The sequence below is a fragment of the Moschus berezovskii genome, chromosome 14, assembly GCF_049115385.1.
Source record: "Moschus berezovskii isolate FMDL1 chromosome 14, NW_MosBer_1.0, whole genome shotgun sequence".
Classification (NCBI taxonomy): domain Eukaryota; kingdom Metazoa; phylum Chordata; class Mammalia; order Artiodactyla; family Moschidae; genus Moschus; species Moschus berezovskii.
Genome location: NC_142473.1, coordinates 36,430,551 through 36,443,845, shown reverse-complemented (window position 1 = coordinate 36,443,845; position 13,295 = coordinate 36,430,551). Strand labels below are relative to the sequence as shown.

General features: G+C 48.0%; 1 protein-coding gene across 2 annotated transcripts in view; it reads right to left on the bottom strand.

The window, feature by feature from the left end:
- SORL1 (sortilin related receptor 1) overlaps positions 1-13,295 on the bottom strand; it is a 200,936-nt gene that overhangs the window by 54,421 nt on the left and 133,220 nt on the right. For both annotated transcript variants that reach the window (XM_088843032.1, XM_055423238.2), the window contains exons 28-35: positions 12,437-12,568; positions 11,430-11,561; positions 10,319-10,453; positions 9,338-9,493; positions 5,458-5,607; positions 3,620-3,751; positions 2,288-2,414; positions 1,956-2,125 (exon numbers count right to left, since the gene is read on the bottom strand). In XM_088843032.1, the coding sequence (XP_088699158.1) occupies positions 1,956-2,125; positions 2,288-2,414; positions 3,620-3,751; positions 5,458-5,607; positions 9,338-9,493; positions 10,319-10,453; positions 11,430-11,561; positions 12,437-12,568 (1,134 nt within the window). The remainder of the gene's footprint in view (positions 1-1,955; positions 2,126-2,287; positions 2,415-3,619; positions 3,752-5,457; positions 5,608-9,337; positions 9,494-10,318; positions 10,454-11,429; positions 11,562-12,436; positions 12,569-13,295) is intronic.

The window sequence follows — 13,295 nt, the reverse complement described above, 5'->3', positions numbered from 1 at the left end:
CCACATCTCTTGTCTCCTGTATTGGCAGGAGGGTTCTTTACCACTAGCGCCACCTGGGAAGTTCATTTATATATATGTGTGTATATATACATACAAACACACACACACAGAGATACATATACATTTTTATATGTATATACACATACATGTATTTCTTAGATTCTTTTCCTCTATAGATTATTACACTACACTAAGTATAGTTCCCTGTACTATGCAGTAGGCCCTTGCTTATTTGTTTTGTAGTGTCTATGTGTTACAGAAGCAGTGTCTACCTGTTAATCCCAACCTCCTAATTTATTGCTCATTGTTCATAAGTTGCTAAGGCATAAGTCATTAAGTCAGGTCAGACTCTTTGTGACCCCATGGACTGCAGCATGCCAGACTTCCCTGTCCGTCACTACCTACTAGAGTTTCTTAAGCCCTCAAAGTATGCCTCCCCTCAATTCCCCTGGGGTTCCCCTGGCTTCTGTGTTTGTGCGTCTGTTTCTGTTTCATGACTAAGTTCATTTGTGCCATTTTCTCTATTCCACGGGTGAGCATCGTCCTGTGATGTTTGTCTGTCTCTGTCTGGTGGCCTTCACGTAGTAAGTACGTCCTCATTTTCCAGCAAGACCATCTTCTAGATCTCCTTCCCCAGGCCTGGACTTCTGCAAGGAGCCCTGTGTCCTTTTACTGAAGAATGGCATTGGAAACCTTGATCTGAGTGACAGGTGTGCTCAACGCTATCAAAGTTTTTCTGGGCCTTCCCAGTTGAGGAAACAAGGAAATGCATGCGGTATACTAACTTGTGCAGATACATATACCGATCAAGATTCTATGTGTAACCACATGCATGCACATTAAGATAAACATGAGTTCATATTAACATCTCCAAATGTAAACACGGTTCTGACAGCAACTGAGAATGAAAAGTTCACAAAACCTGGGGAGCAAAGGTCATGGGAACAAGCGCAGTCACCCAATGTCAACTAGTGTGAAGAAAGGAGGAAGTAGGGAAATCTATAACCCTCGAGCTTTGGTAAATTTCCTTACAGTATGCCCAAAATATTTCTGCCATGCTTCATATGTTAATGATGGTGATCTCCTAAGCATTAAATACTGGGAAATACCTAGAGACGGAAGGCAGAGACAGAAATTAGATAAGAAATGCAAAAGAGGGCAGGGATGGGGAGATTAAATTAACTTCCTAAGAGAGAAAAACACTATGCGTGGTGATCGGTTTGTAATTACACAAATATCGAATCACTATGTCGTACATTTGGAACCAACACAGTGTTGTGGGTTAATTATACTTCAATTAAAAAAAAAAATCGTGTTAAGATGTCAAAAACAAATGTATGGTTACGAAAGAGGAAAGAGGTCAAGGGATAAAGGAGGGTTTGAGGACTAACAGATATACACTGCTCTATATAAAATGGCTTCCCAAGTGGCCCTAGTCATAAAGGACACGCCTGCCGATGCGGGAAGCATAAGAGACGCGGGTTCAATCCCTGGATTGGGAAGATTCCCCTGGGGAAGGAAATGGCAACCCACTCCAGTATTCTTGCATGGGAAACCCCATGGACAGAGGAGCCTGGCAAGCTACAGTCCATAGGGTCACAAAGAGTTGGGCAGAGTTGAAGCAATAACCAACAAGGACCTACTGTACAGCACTGGGAACTACATTCAATATCTTGTAATAGCCTATAAAGGAAAAGAATCTGAAAGAGAAGAGAGATATGTATGTATAACTCAATCACTCTGCTGTACACCTACCTAAAACACTATATATCAACTATACTTCAAACAGCAGGACTGCGCTTTTTTAAAAAGTTACGTGATATAATAAGGAGAACGACTCAGCCAGGACTGTAAACTAGGCACACAGGCAGCACACGCAGTGATGTGGCCCTGCTCCTGAGCATTCTGGGAAACTCCTGACAATCCACAGAAGGGCTTGTCCCTGTGGCACTCACGTCCTTCAGGAGTCCTCAGGGTCACGAACTCGTTGGTACTGTGCACCTTGCTCAGACACTGGACCTGGACTTTGACCTGATATGTGGTGTCTGGCTTCAGGACTTTCAGTACTGTGCTCGTTTTATTGCTGTGGGTCTCCAGAGTGTTCCATATGCTCTCTCCAACCACCCTGGCCAAGAGAACAAAAAGAGCGTTGCATCAAAACAGCATGGGCTGGCCAAGATGTCTGGACCCATCAACGGAGTTGCTCGGTGCACACACAAGAGTCTATGGAATACCCGGTGGCAATGAAAACACCATTTTCTGCTCCCGTGGTAAAGAAGGGACCCACCTGTAGTAGGCATTATACACACAAGAAGCAGAGGGCATCTTCTTGGGCCGTATCCAGGTCAAAGTTACATCCCCAGAGAAGTCTGCCGTCCACTGAAGATTCTGTATTTTGTACACATTTAATTCCTCTAGAGAGAGAAAAGGGGGAAAAAGCAAGCGATATTTTACAAATCCTTGCATTTCAAAGGACACAGGAGGTTCCTTGGTTTCAGGCAGACCTACTGGGCTCTGCATGATCTGGCCACCATCATCTTAAAACACCCCAGAAAAAAACAACAAAAAAAGAGCTCAAACCTTCCTATCCACCCTTCCCCAGGCTCTCCTAAATTTCTGGCTGTGATATTTCTCCTTGCACTTCACCTCCTTGTCTGCACTGAGACAAGCCTGATTCTCAACAGAGAATACCACAAATCCAAGGACACTGTCATGGCGGGATCTATGACTGCTAGAGACTGAGATGCTTGTGTGCCCCAGGATCCATATGCTGATGCTTCAGCCCCAATGTGATGGTACTGGGAGGCGGGTCCTCGGGAGGAGACTAGGTCCTAAGGACGGAGCCCTCGTGAATGAGGCTAGTCTTTTCATAAAAAGAGACCCCAGAGCACTTCCTTCCACTGTGGGACTACACGGAGAACATGGCTGTCTGTGGACCAGCAGAGGGGCGCTCACCAGACACTGAATCTGCTGGGCTTTGGTCTCAGACTTTCCAGCCTCCAGAACTGTGAGAGCTATGTTTCTGCTGCTTTCATGCCACCCAGTCAGAGATATTCTGTGATAACAGCCCCCAAAAGATTGCTAAATGCATTTCAGACAGAAGCTGGAGTTCACCCCACCACAAAGCCTGAGGCACTGCAGAAGCAACCATGCCTCAACAAGAGGTGGTGATGGGTTAGTTGCTCAGTGCTGTCCTACTCTTTGAGACCCCATGGACTGTAGCCCGCCAGGCTCCTCTGTCTGTGGAACTCTCCAGGAAAGAATACTGGAGTGGGTTGCCATGCCCTCCTCCAGGGAATCTCCCCAATCTAGGGATGGAACCTGGGTCTCCTGCATTGCAGAGGCAGAGTCTTTATTGTCTGAGCTACCAGAGAAGCCCACCAACACAAGGACTAAAGCAAAACACAAAATAAAAACCCCAGTCTCGACCAGCATTTCCCTGAGAGGGGCAAGGTGAGTTGGAGGTCGTATCAGAGGTGGGACAGGCCTCCTCTGGAGCTCCAACAGTGAGCGAGAACCTTGGCATGTTCAGACTGAGGCAGAGCTCAAAGAGGTTCTGCCCTGGGCCCCGCCCAGCAGGGTGGAGGACGAGCCCAGGGTCCTGGGGGGCCACACTCACCGCTGCAGGCACGCTCGTCACTCTCGTCCGAGCAGTCCAAGAAGCCGTCACAGCGCTCTGAGAGCATGATGCAGGCCTCACCATCCTGGCATTGGAACTCCAGGGCCGTGCAGATCAGGGTGCTGTGCGTGGCTGCAACACGCAAGGGTCCACAGTCACCAAAGTGTTCCCAGGTTCTGGGAAAGGGAACTCATCAACTAGCGCTCCCCACCCATGCAAATACGCACACGACGTTCCATACAATCACTCCATCCACACGAAAAGGAAGCCAAACAGACCACTAAACCAGGGTGGTGACCCAACACCAGAGAATCTACTAACAACGGCTCTTTATAGTCTTCTGGGGAACTTGTGAAGCACAGAGGTTTGCTCCAAACCTCCTGAGGCAGAAACACAGCACTGGGCACGCGCAGGATTTACAAGCTCCACAGTGATTCCTCAGCACTGGCCAGCCCTGAGAACTTCTGTTCTAGAACTAGATAATCCTGTTTTCTGGCTGAGGCACTGCACCCACTTCTGAAAACCAACATTTCATTGACAGGCAGATTCTTTACCACTGAGCCACCAGGGAAGCTCTTAGAAAAGATTTTAGAACCACTAGTGAACAGCCTCAGAAGCCCAAGATGGGATTCATCCACCTATTTATCTATCCATCCATCCATCGAACTTTTAGGGAGGTTCTATCATGAATCATATATTGTTTAAGACGCTAAGGATATGGTGATATGTGAAACAAAGGACCTACCCTCACAGAGCTTACTGAGAAAAATGGCAAACAAGTAAACAAACAAATGCACTATTTTAGACAGGGACAGGAACCACAAAGAAACACACTGAGAGTAACTGGAAGAGAGTGACGGGGATTTTATACAGGAGTCAGGGAAGGACTCCATGCTCAGAGGGGACTGTTACGGAAAACACCAAGATCCCCATCACAGAATTACCACCACCCCCCGCCCCCGCACTTGGTAAGAACACGGTAAAATGTAATCAAAAAACAGACGAACAGTAAAGCTGAAAGATGTCTTTAGGAAACATCTCAATATTTTCAAAGGAAGAAAACATGATTTTTAGAAACTGGGAATAAGGTTGTCTGAAAATTCTTAAACTGGTTCTTAAACAGATGATTAATGGGCACTTAAAACAGAATGTAGTGGCCTTCAGGGGCCAGCTTCTCTAAGAAGAGGCATGTCATGCTAATCTCATTTCCTTTGTTGATGGGGTTATCCGATTAACGGATTGAGGAAAATTGTAGATAGAGCACATCTTGACTTGAAGCCGCTTAACCAAGCAACTTCCTTATGTACAAGGCAGATTTAAAATAGGCAAAAGATATTTATTTAAAGAACATCCATTATTGAATTAGTCTCACCCAGGAGGAAGGTCCTATTTCATTTCCTCTTTGTTAATTTCGGTTAATGTTCTTCTTACCGTACTTATCTGGCTCAGATGTTCCTACTACAGTTTTGGTTGAGTGTTGGATCAATCTGCCCTGTTATGTGAATGTCCCAAAGGTCCACTTTGTTCAGTCTTTTCATGTAAGTGCAGGATTTTATGCTAATCTCCACTTAATTTCTCTGTGTTATTTTGGAGTATTCCTCCCTACAAGAACTTTCCACACGGTATGATGAGAAGATCATGGTTTTGTATAAAGAAAATACTAAGTAAATGCCCCAATCTGCTGCAGATGAGGTGACCCTCTTTGAAGCTTAACTTTCCTATCTTTAAAATGGAGGTATAAGGCCAGAATTTATTAATATGAGACACAAAGCACGAGCACGAGCTGTCCTGCTCTCCTGGAGCCTCCCCAGGGGCAGACGGCCCTGCCAACCACTCACGGCAGTTGGCCTCGTCCTGGCCATCCTGGCAATCCCGGCGGCCGTCACAGCGCCTCCAGTTGGGGATACACTTCTTCGGTTGGTGGCACTCGAATTCAAACCTGTCACACCGCCCGAGCTGGGTAGGAGTGGAGGCAGCAGTCACATTGGCTAGAAGAAAAAGTTTTTAAAATTCACTTTTTTAACACTGAGGCCAGCAAAAGCGACCTGTTAGATGTGCTGGGGATGTCGGTGCTCTGGGAATTTCAACGGGAACCCAAACAGACACGTGAGCTCTGGTGAAGACGGCAGGTTGATAAGACACGAGCATCTTATCCTGCTTCTCTCCAGGGAAGCCCCTGACGAAGACAAAAGCAACAGAACCTTGGAAACTGGGAAGCTGACAGACAGGGCTGAGTGGCTACAGACTTCAGAGTAGAGGGGACTCTATCCTGGGCTGTCACAGGAGAAAGCTAAGCTCCATTAAGACCAACCTCACAGAATTTGCAAACAGACTGGAAAATGGTATCCTTTGGCCAGGAGAGAAAAGGGTGAAAAATATACAAGGGAGCCGCTGAAAGATGCTGAAGCAGCAGTGAGACTCCCCACATCCCCGCCTCACTATCCCCACAAGACAATCAGTCAACCTGTCATTCACATGGGGAGCTCCTGGCTATTCTGATTCTGTATTTTTATAAATATAGAAAAAATATATATAAACACATAAGATATTCTACTCTTTTTAGAAACAACCCAAGTGATTCCCTACAGGTGTTCTACATGCTGTAATGCAAGAAATAGTGATGACATATTGGCATCCCATGCTTCCGTCTGCCCTGATGGACAGTAGGCTTCACAGAAGGCAAGAAGGGGGCTGACATCAAGGGGGACAGGGCAAAAGTTCTGCTGGAGGACTCTAAGTAAACAAGCGGCAGGTCTGTCCACGCTAAGTGGGGAGCCCAGTGTACGAAAGTGAGAAGTCATGGCAAGCACGAAGGGTTGAACAGGGTTCAAACAGGGCCTTGAAAATAGGACTCAAGGGTTAGGGTCTATCTTCTGGACAAGAAGACAAGCAGAAACCAGTGATGAGTCTTTTAAAAAGTTACATTTTTTTAAAATATTTTCTTGATGTGGACCATTTTTAAAGTCTTTATGGAATTATTACAGTATAGCTTCTGTTTTTTACATTTTGGTTTGGTTTTTGGCCACAAAGCATGTAGGATCTTAGCTCCCCAACTAGGGACTGAACTTGAGACCCCTGCATTGGAAGATGAAGTTTTAACCAGTGGACTGCCAGGGAAATCCCACCACTCATGACTTTAAACAAAGAAGAGATGGGATGAAAACAGTCTTAAAGGATCTAGGAATTTGCTGAAAAGAATTACGTAAACCGCGGCAAGTGATGATCTATTCTCTTATTATAACTGACTCTGAAATGGAAACCTTTGAGAAAAAGACACAGTTCTGCCTGCAGTTACGGGGGCGCCTTGAAGAGGGTCTCACGGTTTATCCCGGCTTCCAGCAACAAGGTGAAAGTACAGACCTCCAGGTGCCTTGCCATGTTCAGCCACTAGATGGCAATGCTTACCCATCTGTTAATAGGATGGCTGCCAACTAGCAAATCGGAGGCTTCATTCAGTCGCTCAGTCCTGTCCAACTCTTTGTGACCCCATGAATCATGCACGCCAGGCTTCCATGTCCATCACCAACTCCCAGAGTTCACTCATACTCATGTCCATCAAGTCGGTGATGCCATCCAGCCATCTCATTCTCTGTCGTCCCCTTCTCCTCCCGCCCCTAATCCCTCCCAGCATCAGACTCTTTTCCAGTGAGTCAACTCGTCGCATGAGGTGGCCAAAGTATTGCAGTTTCAGCTTCAGCATCAGTCCTTCCAATGAACACCCAGGACTCATCTCCTTTAGAATGGACTGGTTGGATCTCCTTGCAGTCCAAGGGACTCTCAAGAGTCTTCTCTAGCACCACAGTTCAAAAGCATCAATTCTTCGGCGATCAGCTTTCTTCACAGTCCAACTCTCACATCCATACATGACCACTGCAAAAACCATAGCCTTGACTAGACGGACCTTGGTTGGCAAAGAAATGTCTCTGCTTTTTAATATGCTGTCTAGGTTGGTCATAACTTTCCTTCCAAGGAGTAAGTGTCTTTTAATTTCATGGCTGCAATCAGCATCCGCAGTGATTTTGGAGCCCAGAAAAATAAAGTCTGACACTGTTTCCACTGTTTTCCCATCTATTTCCCATGAAGTGATGGGATCAGATGCCATGATCTTAGTTTTCTGAATGTTGAGCTTCAAGCCAACCTTTTCACTCTCCTCTTTCACTTTCATCAAGAGGCTTTTTAGTTCCTCTTCACTTTCTGCCATAAGGGTGGTGTCATCTGCATATCTGAGGTTATTGATATTTCTCCCGGCAATCTTGATTCCAGCTTGTGCTTCTTCCAGCCCAGCATTCCTCATGATGTACTCTGCATAGAAGTTAAATAAGCAGGGTGGCAATATACAACCTTTGATGTGCTCCTTTTCCTATCTGGAACCAGTCTGTTGTTCCATGTCCAGTTCTAACTGTTGCTTCCTGACCTGCATACAGGTTTCTCCAGAGGCAGGTCAGGTGGTCTGGTATTCCCATCTCTTTCAGAATTTTCCACAGTTTATTGTGATCCACACAGTCAAAGGCTTTGGCATAGTCAATGAAGCAGAAATAGATGTTTTTCTGGAAGTCTCTTGCTTTCTCCATCATCCAGAGGATGTTGGCAATTTGATCTCTGGTTCCTCTGCCTTTTCTTAAACCAGCTTGAACATCTGGAAGTTCACAGTTCATGTATTGCTGAAGCCTGGCTTGGAGAATTTTGAGTATGACTTTACTAGCGTGTGAGATGAGTGCAATTGTGCAGTAGTTTGAGCATTCTTTGGCATTGCCTTTCTTTGGGACTGGAATGAAGACTGACCTTTTCCAGGCCTGTGGCCACTGCTGAGTTTTCCAAATTTGCTGGCATATTGAGTGCAGCACTGTCACAGCATCATCTTTCAGGATTTGAAATAGCTCAACTGGAATTCCATCACCTCCACGAGCTTTGTTCATAGTGATGCTTTCTAAGGCCCACTTGACTTTGCATTCCAAGATGTCTGGTTCTAGGTGAGTGATCACACCAGCGTGATTATCTTGGTTGTGAAGATCTTTTTTGTACAGTTCTTCTGTGTATTCTTGCCACCTCTTCTTAATATCTTCTGTTTCTGTTAGGTCCATACCATTTCTGTCCTTTATCGAGCCCATCTTTGCATGAAATGCTCCCTTGGTATCTCTAATTTTCTTGAAGAGATCTCTTGTCATTCCTATTCTGTTGTTTTCCTCTATTTCTTTGCATTGATTGCTGAGGAAGGCTTTCTTATCTCTCCTTGTTATTCTTTGGAACTCTGCATTCAGATGCTTATATCTTTCCTTTTCTCCTTTGCTTTTCGCTTCTCTTCTTTTTACAGCTATTTGTAATGCCTCCTCAGACAGCCATTTTGCTTTTTACATTTCTTTTCCATGGGGATGGTCTTGGTCCCTGTCTCCCGTACAAAGTCATGAACCTCCGTCCATAGTTCATCAGGCACTCTATCTATCAGATCTAGGAGAGTTTAATACAGTACAAGCCCCATGGTAACCTCCTGGAAGTGGAAGCAACCAAGGTGGCTAGCTGGTCCCTGCAGAAAGACAGAGGGCAGTGAGGGAAGATGACTTTTGAGTGCCCAGGGATCTCCCTGTTCTGGAGGTGAGAAGGGGCCTGGCCACAGAGCAGAGTCCCCAGGGGCCGAGCACTGCCCTCGGCCACCCACGGTGCAGCCTCAAAGGTCCTCTCCTTGAAGCAGGTGCCCCGGGTCTGGGCTGGGGCCACACTTACCGGGCGAGGGGCAAGCCTCCTCGTCCGAGCCGTCTATACAGTCTCGATATCCGTCGCACACCCAGCTGTCCATCACGCAGGCCCCACTGCTGCAGCGGTAGTAATTGGGCAGACATGTGGAGGGCCCGGGAGTTGGAGAGGGAAGAACATGTGAATCTGAGGAAAACACCAAGCAAGGAAAACCAAAATGTTACAGGAAGCTTGAGCTCAGACCCCAACGTGTCCCAGACCAGTATGATGCCCCAGGTTTCGCTGTGCAGCTGGGCGGTAGTAGGGTGGGGGACTGTGTGCCAGGACTGTTCTGAGCAGTGGTTCATCTAAAAATCACGTATGGAGGGCTATCAGGACACACTGTGTTCCCTTCCCTCCCATGGAGTGGATTCACCTTACTCATTATATTTTCCTTGGGCTAGTATTCAGATGTATTTGCTTTTGCAGGGCCTTATGCAGGCTGGCGGAAGGAAGGGGACTCGGAAGGCACAGGGCAGATGGGAGAATTAATTCCTATCCAGGTTAAACCTGTTCTGGTTCACTCAACCCCAACCACCTCAAGAGCAGCTCAGGGACAAGAACATCAAAGAGGAAAGGGACGACCCTGTGTGCACTCCGGTGGCCCCTCAGCGGGTATCATATACACATGTATGCTTCATGGCCCACGTGTCACCCAGAGCGCCTGTTACAATGCAGGACACGTTGCCGGAAGGAGGCCTCAGGTGGGGTCAGAGGCTGCTATTTCTAACAAGGAGCTGTGGGTCTGCAGCCCATACTCGTGGGGCCAGGCTCTCAAGTTCCCACTGTGCCCTGGAAAGAATAACCCTGGGAACAGGAGAGGCCAACTCTGCTGATTTCACAATGGGAGGGGGGAGAGAAAACAACTCAGTTACCCGCCCGACCCACCCACCCAAAATCACTGCCGAAGCCAGACTCTGAAGAGACAGGTGAGTTCTATGTGGCCTGGGTCGGGCCATCCCCGACCCTCACCTCCACAGTCCTTCTCGTCAGACCAGTCCCCGCAGTCGTTCTCCCGGTCGCATTTCCACCTGTTGGGGATGCAGTGCCCGTTCTCGCACTGGAACTGGAAGTAGCGGGAGCAGGTGGGGGCCTCGGTGGGGTTTTCTGGGGGATGAACCGCAGGGTCAGTTGGAGGGCCTGCACGGCGTGAACACAGACCTCCAAGGACCCACAGGCTCCTCACCCACGCCCCAGGACAGCCCGCGCAACCCTCCCAGAGAAGGACAAAGCAGCTTCCTGGACCAGAGGGAGACCAAGAGCATATCCACAAACCGGACAAAAGCTCGCCTCCCCGGACCTGAGGTCATATTCTCTGACCTATGCTTCTACATCTTGCAAATGACACCCGAGTGGTTTTTTTTTTTAATATTTATCCTTTTATTATTTTACTTATTTATGTGTCTGCACCAGGTCTCAGTTGCAGCACATGGGATCTTATAGTTCTAATCTTATGCAAACTCTTAGTTGAGGCATGTGGGACCTAGTTGCCGGACCAGGGATGGAACCTGGGCCCCTTGCATTGGGAGCACAGAGTCTTAGCCACTGGACCACCAGGGAAGTCTGGATACCTAAGTTTGAATTTTGATATTCTACTGAAGGAATGACCTAACTGTTGATGATAACCCAATGGTAACAACGATTCCATCATGCTGTGACATCTGTAAGATTTAGGGGGCAGGGGAAATATACTCCAAAATATTAACCATAACTCCTCTACCATATTCCTTATACACAATGTCAACTTCTTAAATGGAGAAAGAAAATAGAAAAAATATACCCTAACCTCTGCTGGTGGAGAAGGAAATGGCAACCCACTCCAGTATTCTTGCCCAAAATATCCCACGGACAGAAGAGGCTGGTGGGCTATAGTCCATGGCATTGCTAAGAGTTGGGCATGACTTAGTGACTAAACCAACCATCCAACCTCTGCTAGGGGGTAGGTTCTCACTTTAAGACTCAATTTGTTACATGCAGATTCAAGACCTGGAAGGGACTGTGGCTGAAAAGGGAGAAGGCAAACCCAAGCACCATGTGACCTGGAGCCTGGGACACCCGGGGACAGAGCTTGAGGGCTCCTCACCACAGTTGGCTTCGTCGGAGTCATCACCGCAGTCATCCATCCCATCACACTTCCAGATCAAACTGATGCACACTCCGTTCTGACACTGGAAGCTGAACTCGTCACACACCTTGTGGAACTCGGGGTCTCGGGCTAGGGAAGGAACCAACATGCACAAGTCCAGATTACTTCTACACTGGAGAGCTCAACGCGGCACTGTTGTTTGGAAACAAGAGGCAAAAACAAAGGCCCTCCACCAAGAGATGGCCTGGCTGGAGGATTCCTCGAAAGCAAGTCGAAGGCCTGGCCCCCGGCAGCTCAGACTGCAACGACATCTGCAGATAAGGTATTTAAATGGGTAATTAAGCTAACATGAAGTCATTACATTAGGACGGAGCCCTAGTCTAACAGGACTGGTGTTCTCCTAAGGAGAGTAAGTGAGGACTCAGACAGAGGATGGCCATCTACAAGCCAAGGAGAGGCGCCTCAGAGAAAACCAACCCTGCCACCACCTTAACCCCTGATCTGCAGCCCCCAGAACTGTGCGAGATTAAGCCCCCCAACCCAGGCTGTGGTCTTCTGTTTGGGCAGCCCAAGCAGACTGATGCAAATCCCTACTATCATGCAGGCAGGGCAGTCTTAGGGACAGGGCTGTAGCCGTGAACGAGACAAGGACCTGCTCTCAGGCACACACAGAGCAGGCCAGCTGGGGGAGGCAGCCCACAAAATAACTGCAGTGTGCAGAGTGGAGGTGAGTGGGTAAAGACACTGCGGCAAGGTGAGGGGGCCACTCCGGGGGCATAATAAAGGCTGTGGGAGGAGGTGACACGTGGGCCAAGATCGCCATCACCCTCGATCCCCCCTCTTGAGCTGCGTACCAGCAACTAACAAGCAAGCTTCCGAAGCAACCAAGGTGAGCCTTTCTTAGAAAAGGCAAGTCTGGACCCTCACTGGAGACCTGCAAAGTGGATGAAGGCACATGCCCAGGGTGGCCCACCCCCTGAGTCTCTCCAGTGCCCCTGACTCACAGCAGCCTGCGAACTCCGGGTCCTCGTCGGAGCCATCCCGGCACTGGATGATGCCGTCACACACCATGGACTGGAAGAGGCACTGCTGTCGGTTCTTACACACGAAGTCCATAAAGCGAGTACACAGGGGCTCTGAAAGCGACCAGCGAGGGGAAGGCCGTGAGCCCCTGGAGCCGGGGACCTCGTGGGCCACGGCAAGATATGCTCTGACTGGACACGCATTCAGGAGCCGGGGGTAATGAGCACCACCGCCAAGCCTGAGCTCTGAGCAGACCCTGAGCTCCAGGACCTCGTTAAACTCCCAGCACAACATGATGAGAGGTTTCACTGCCCTGTTTCCCAAATGAAGCACAGGGGATGGCAACGTTATGCATTTTGCCAAAGGCACACAGCTGATGAGGGTGGAGCCAAAACTGAAACCCAGAACTGCCTGACATCACAGCCCAGGATCTTAACCGCGATCAACATAACACTGACTCTCGAACATGGGGCCTGGCAAACTCCTCTATGGAGGACCAGTGTTACCCGCTGAACTGTACCTGCCGCCAATTTATATGCTGAAGCCCTAATCTCCAACATGACTGGATTTGGAGAAAGGGCAGTAATTTTTTTAATTAATTTTTTTTTTGGCTGTGCCACATGCCATATGGGATCTTAGTTCCCTGACCAGGAACTGAACTTATGCCTCTTGCATTGGCAGCACAAAGTCTTAACCACTGGACTTCCAAGGAAGTTCCCTGATAGAGCTTTAAAGAGGAAATCCAGGGTAAGGGAGGTAGATAAGGTTAAAAGGATCTATAGGAGTAGTGTCCTTCTAAGAAGCACCAGAGATGCAGGCAAAGACGCCACGTAAGGACAT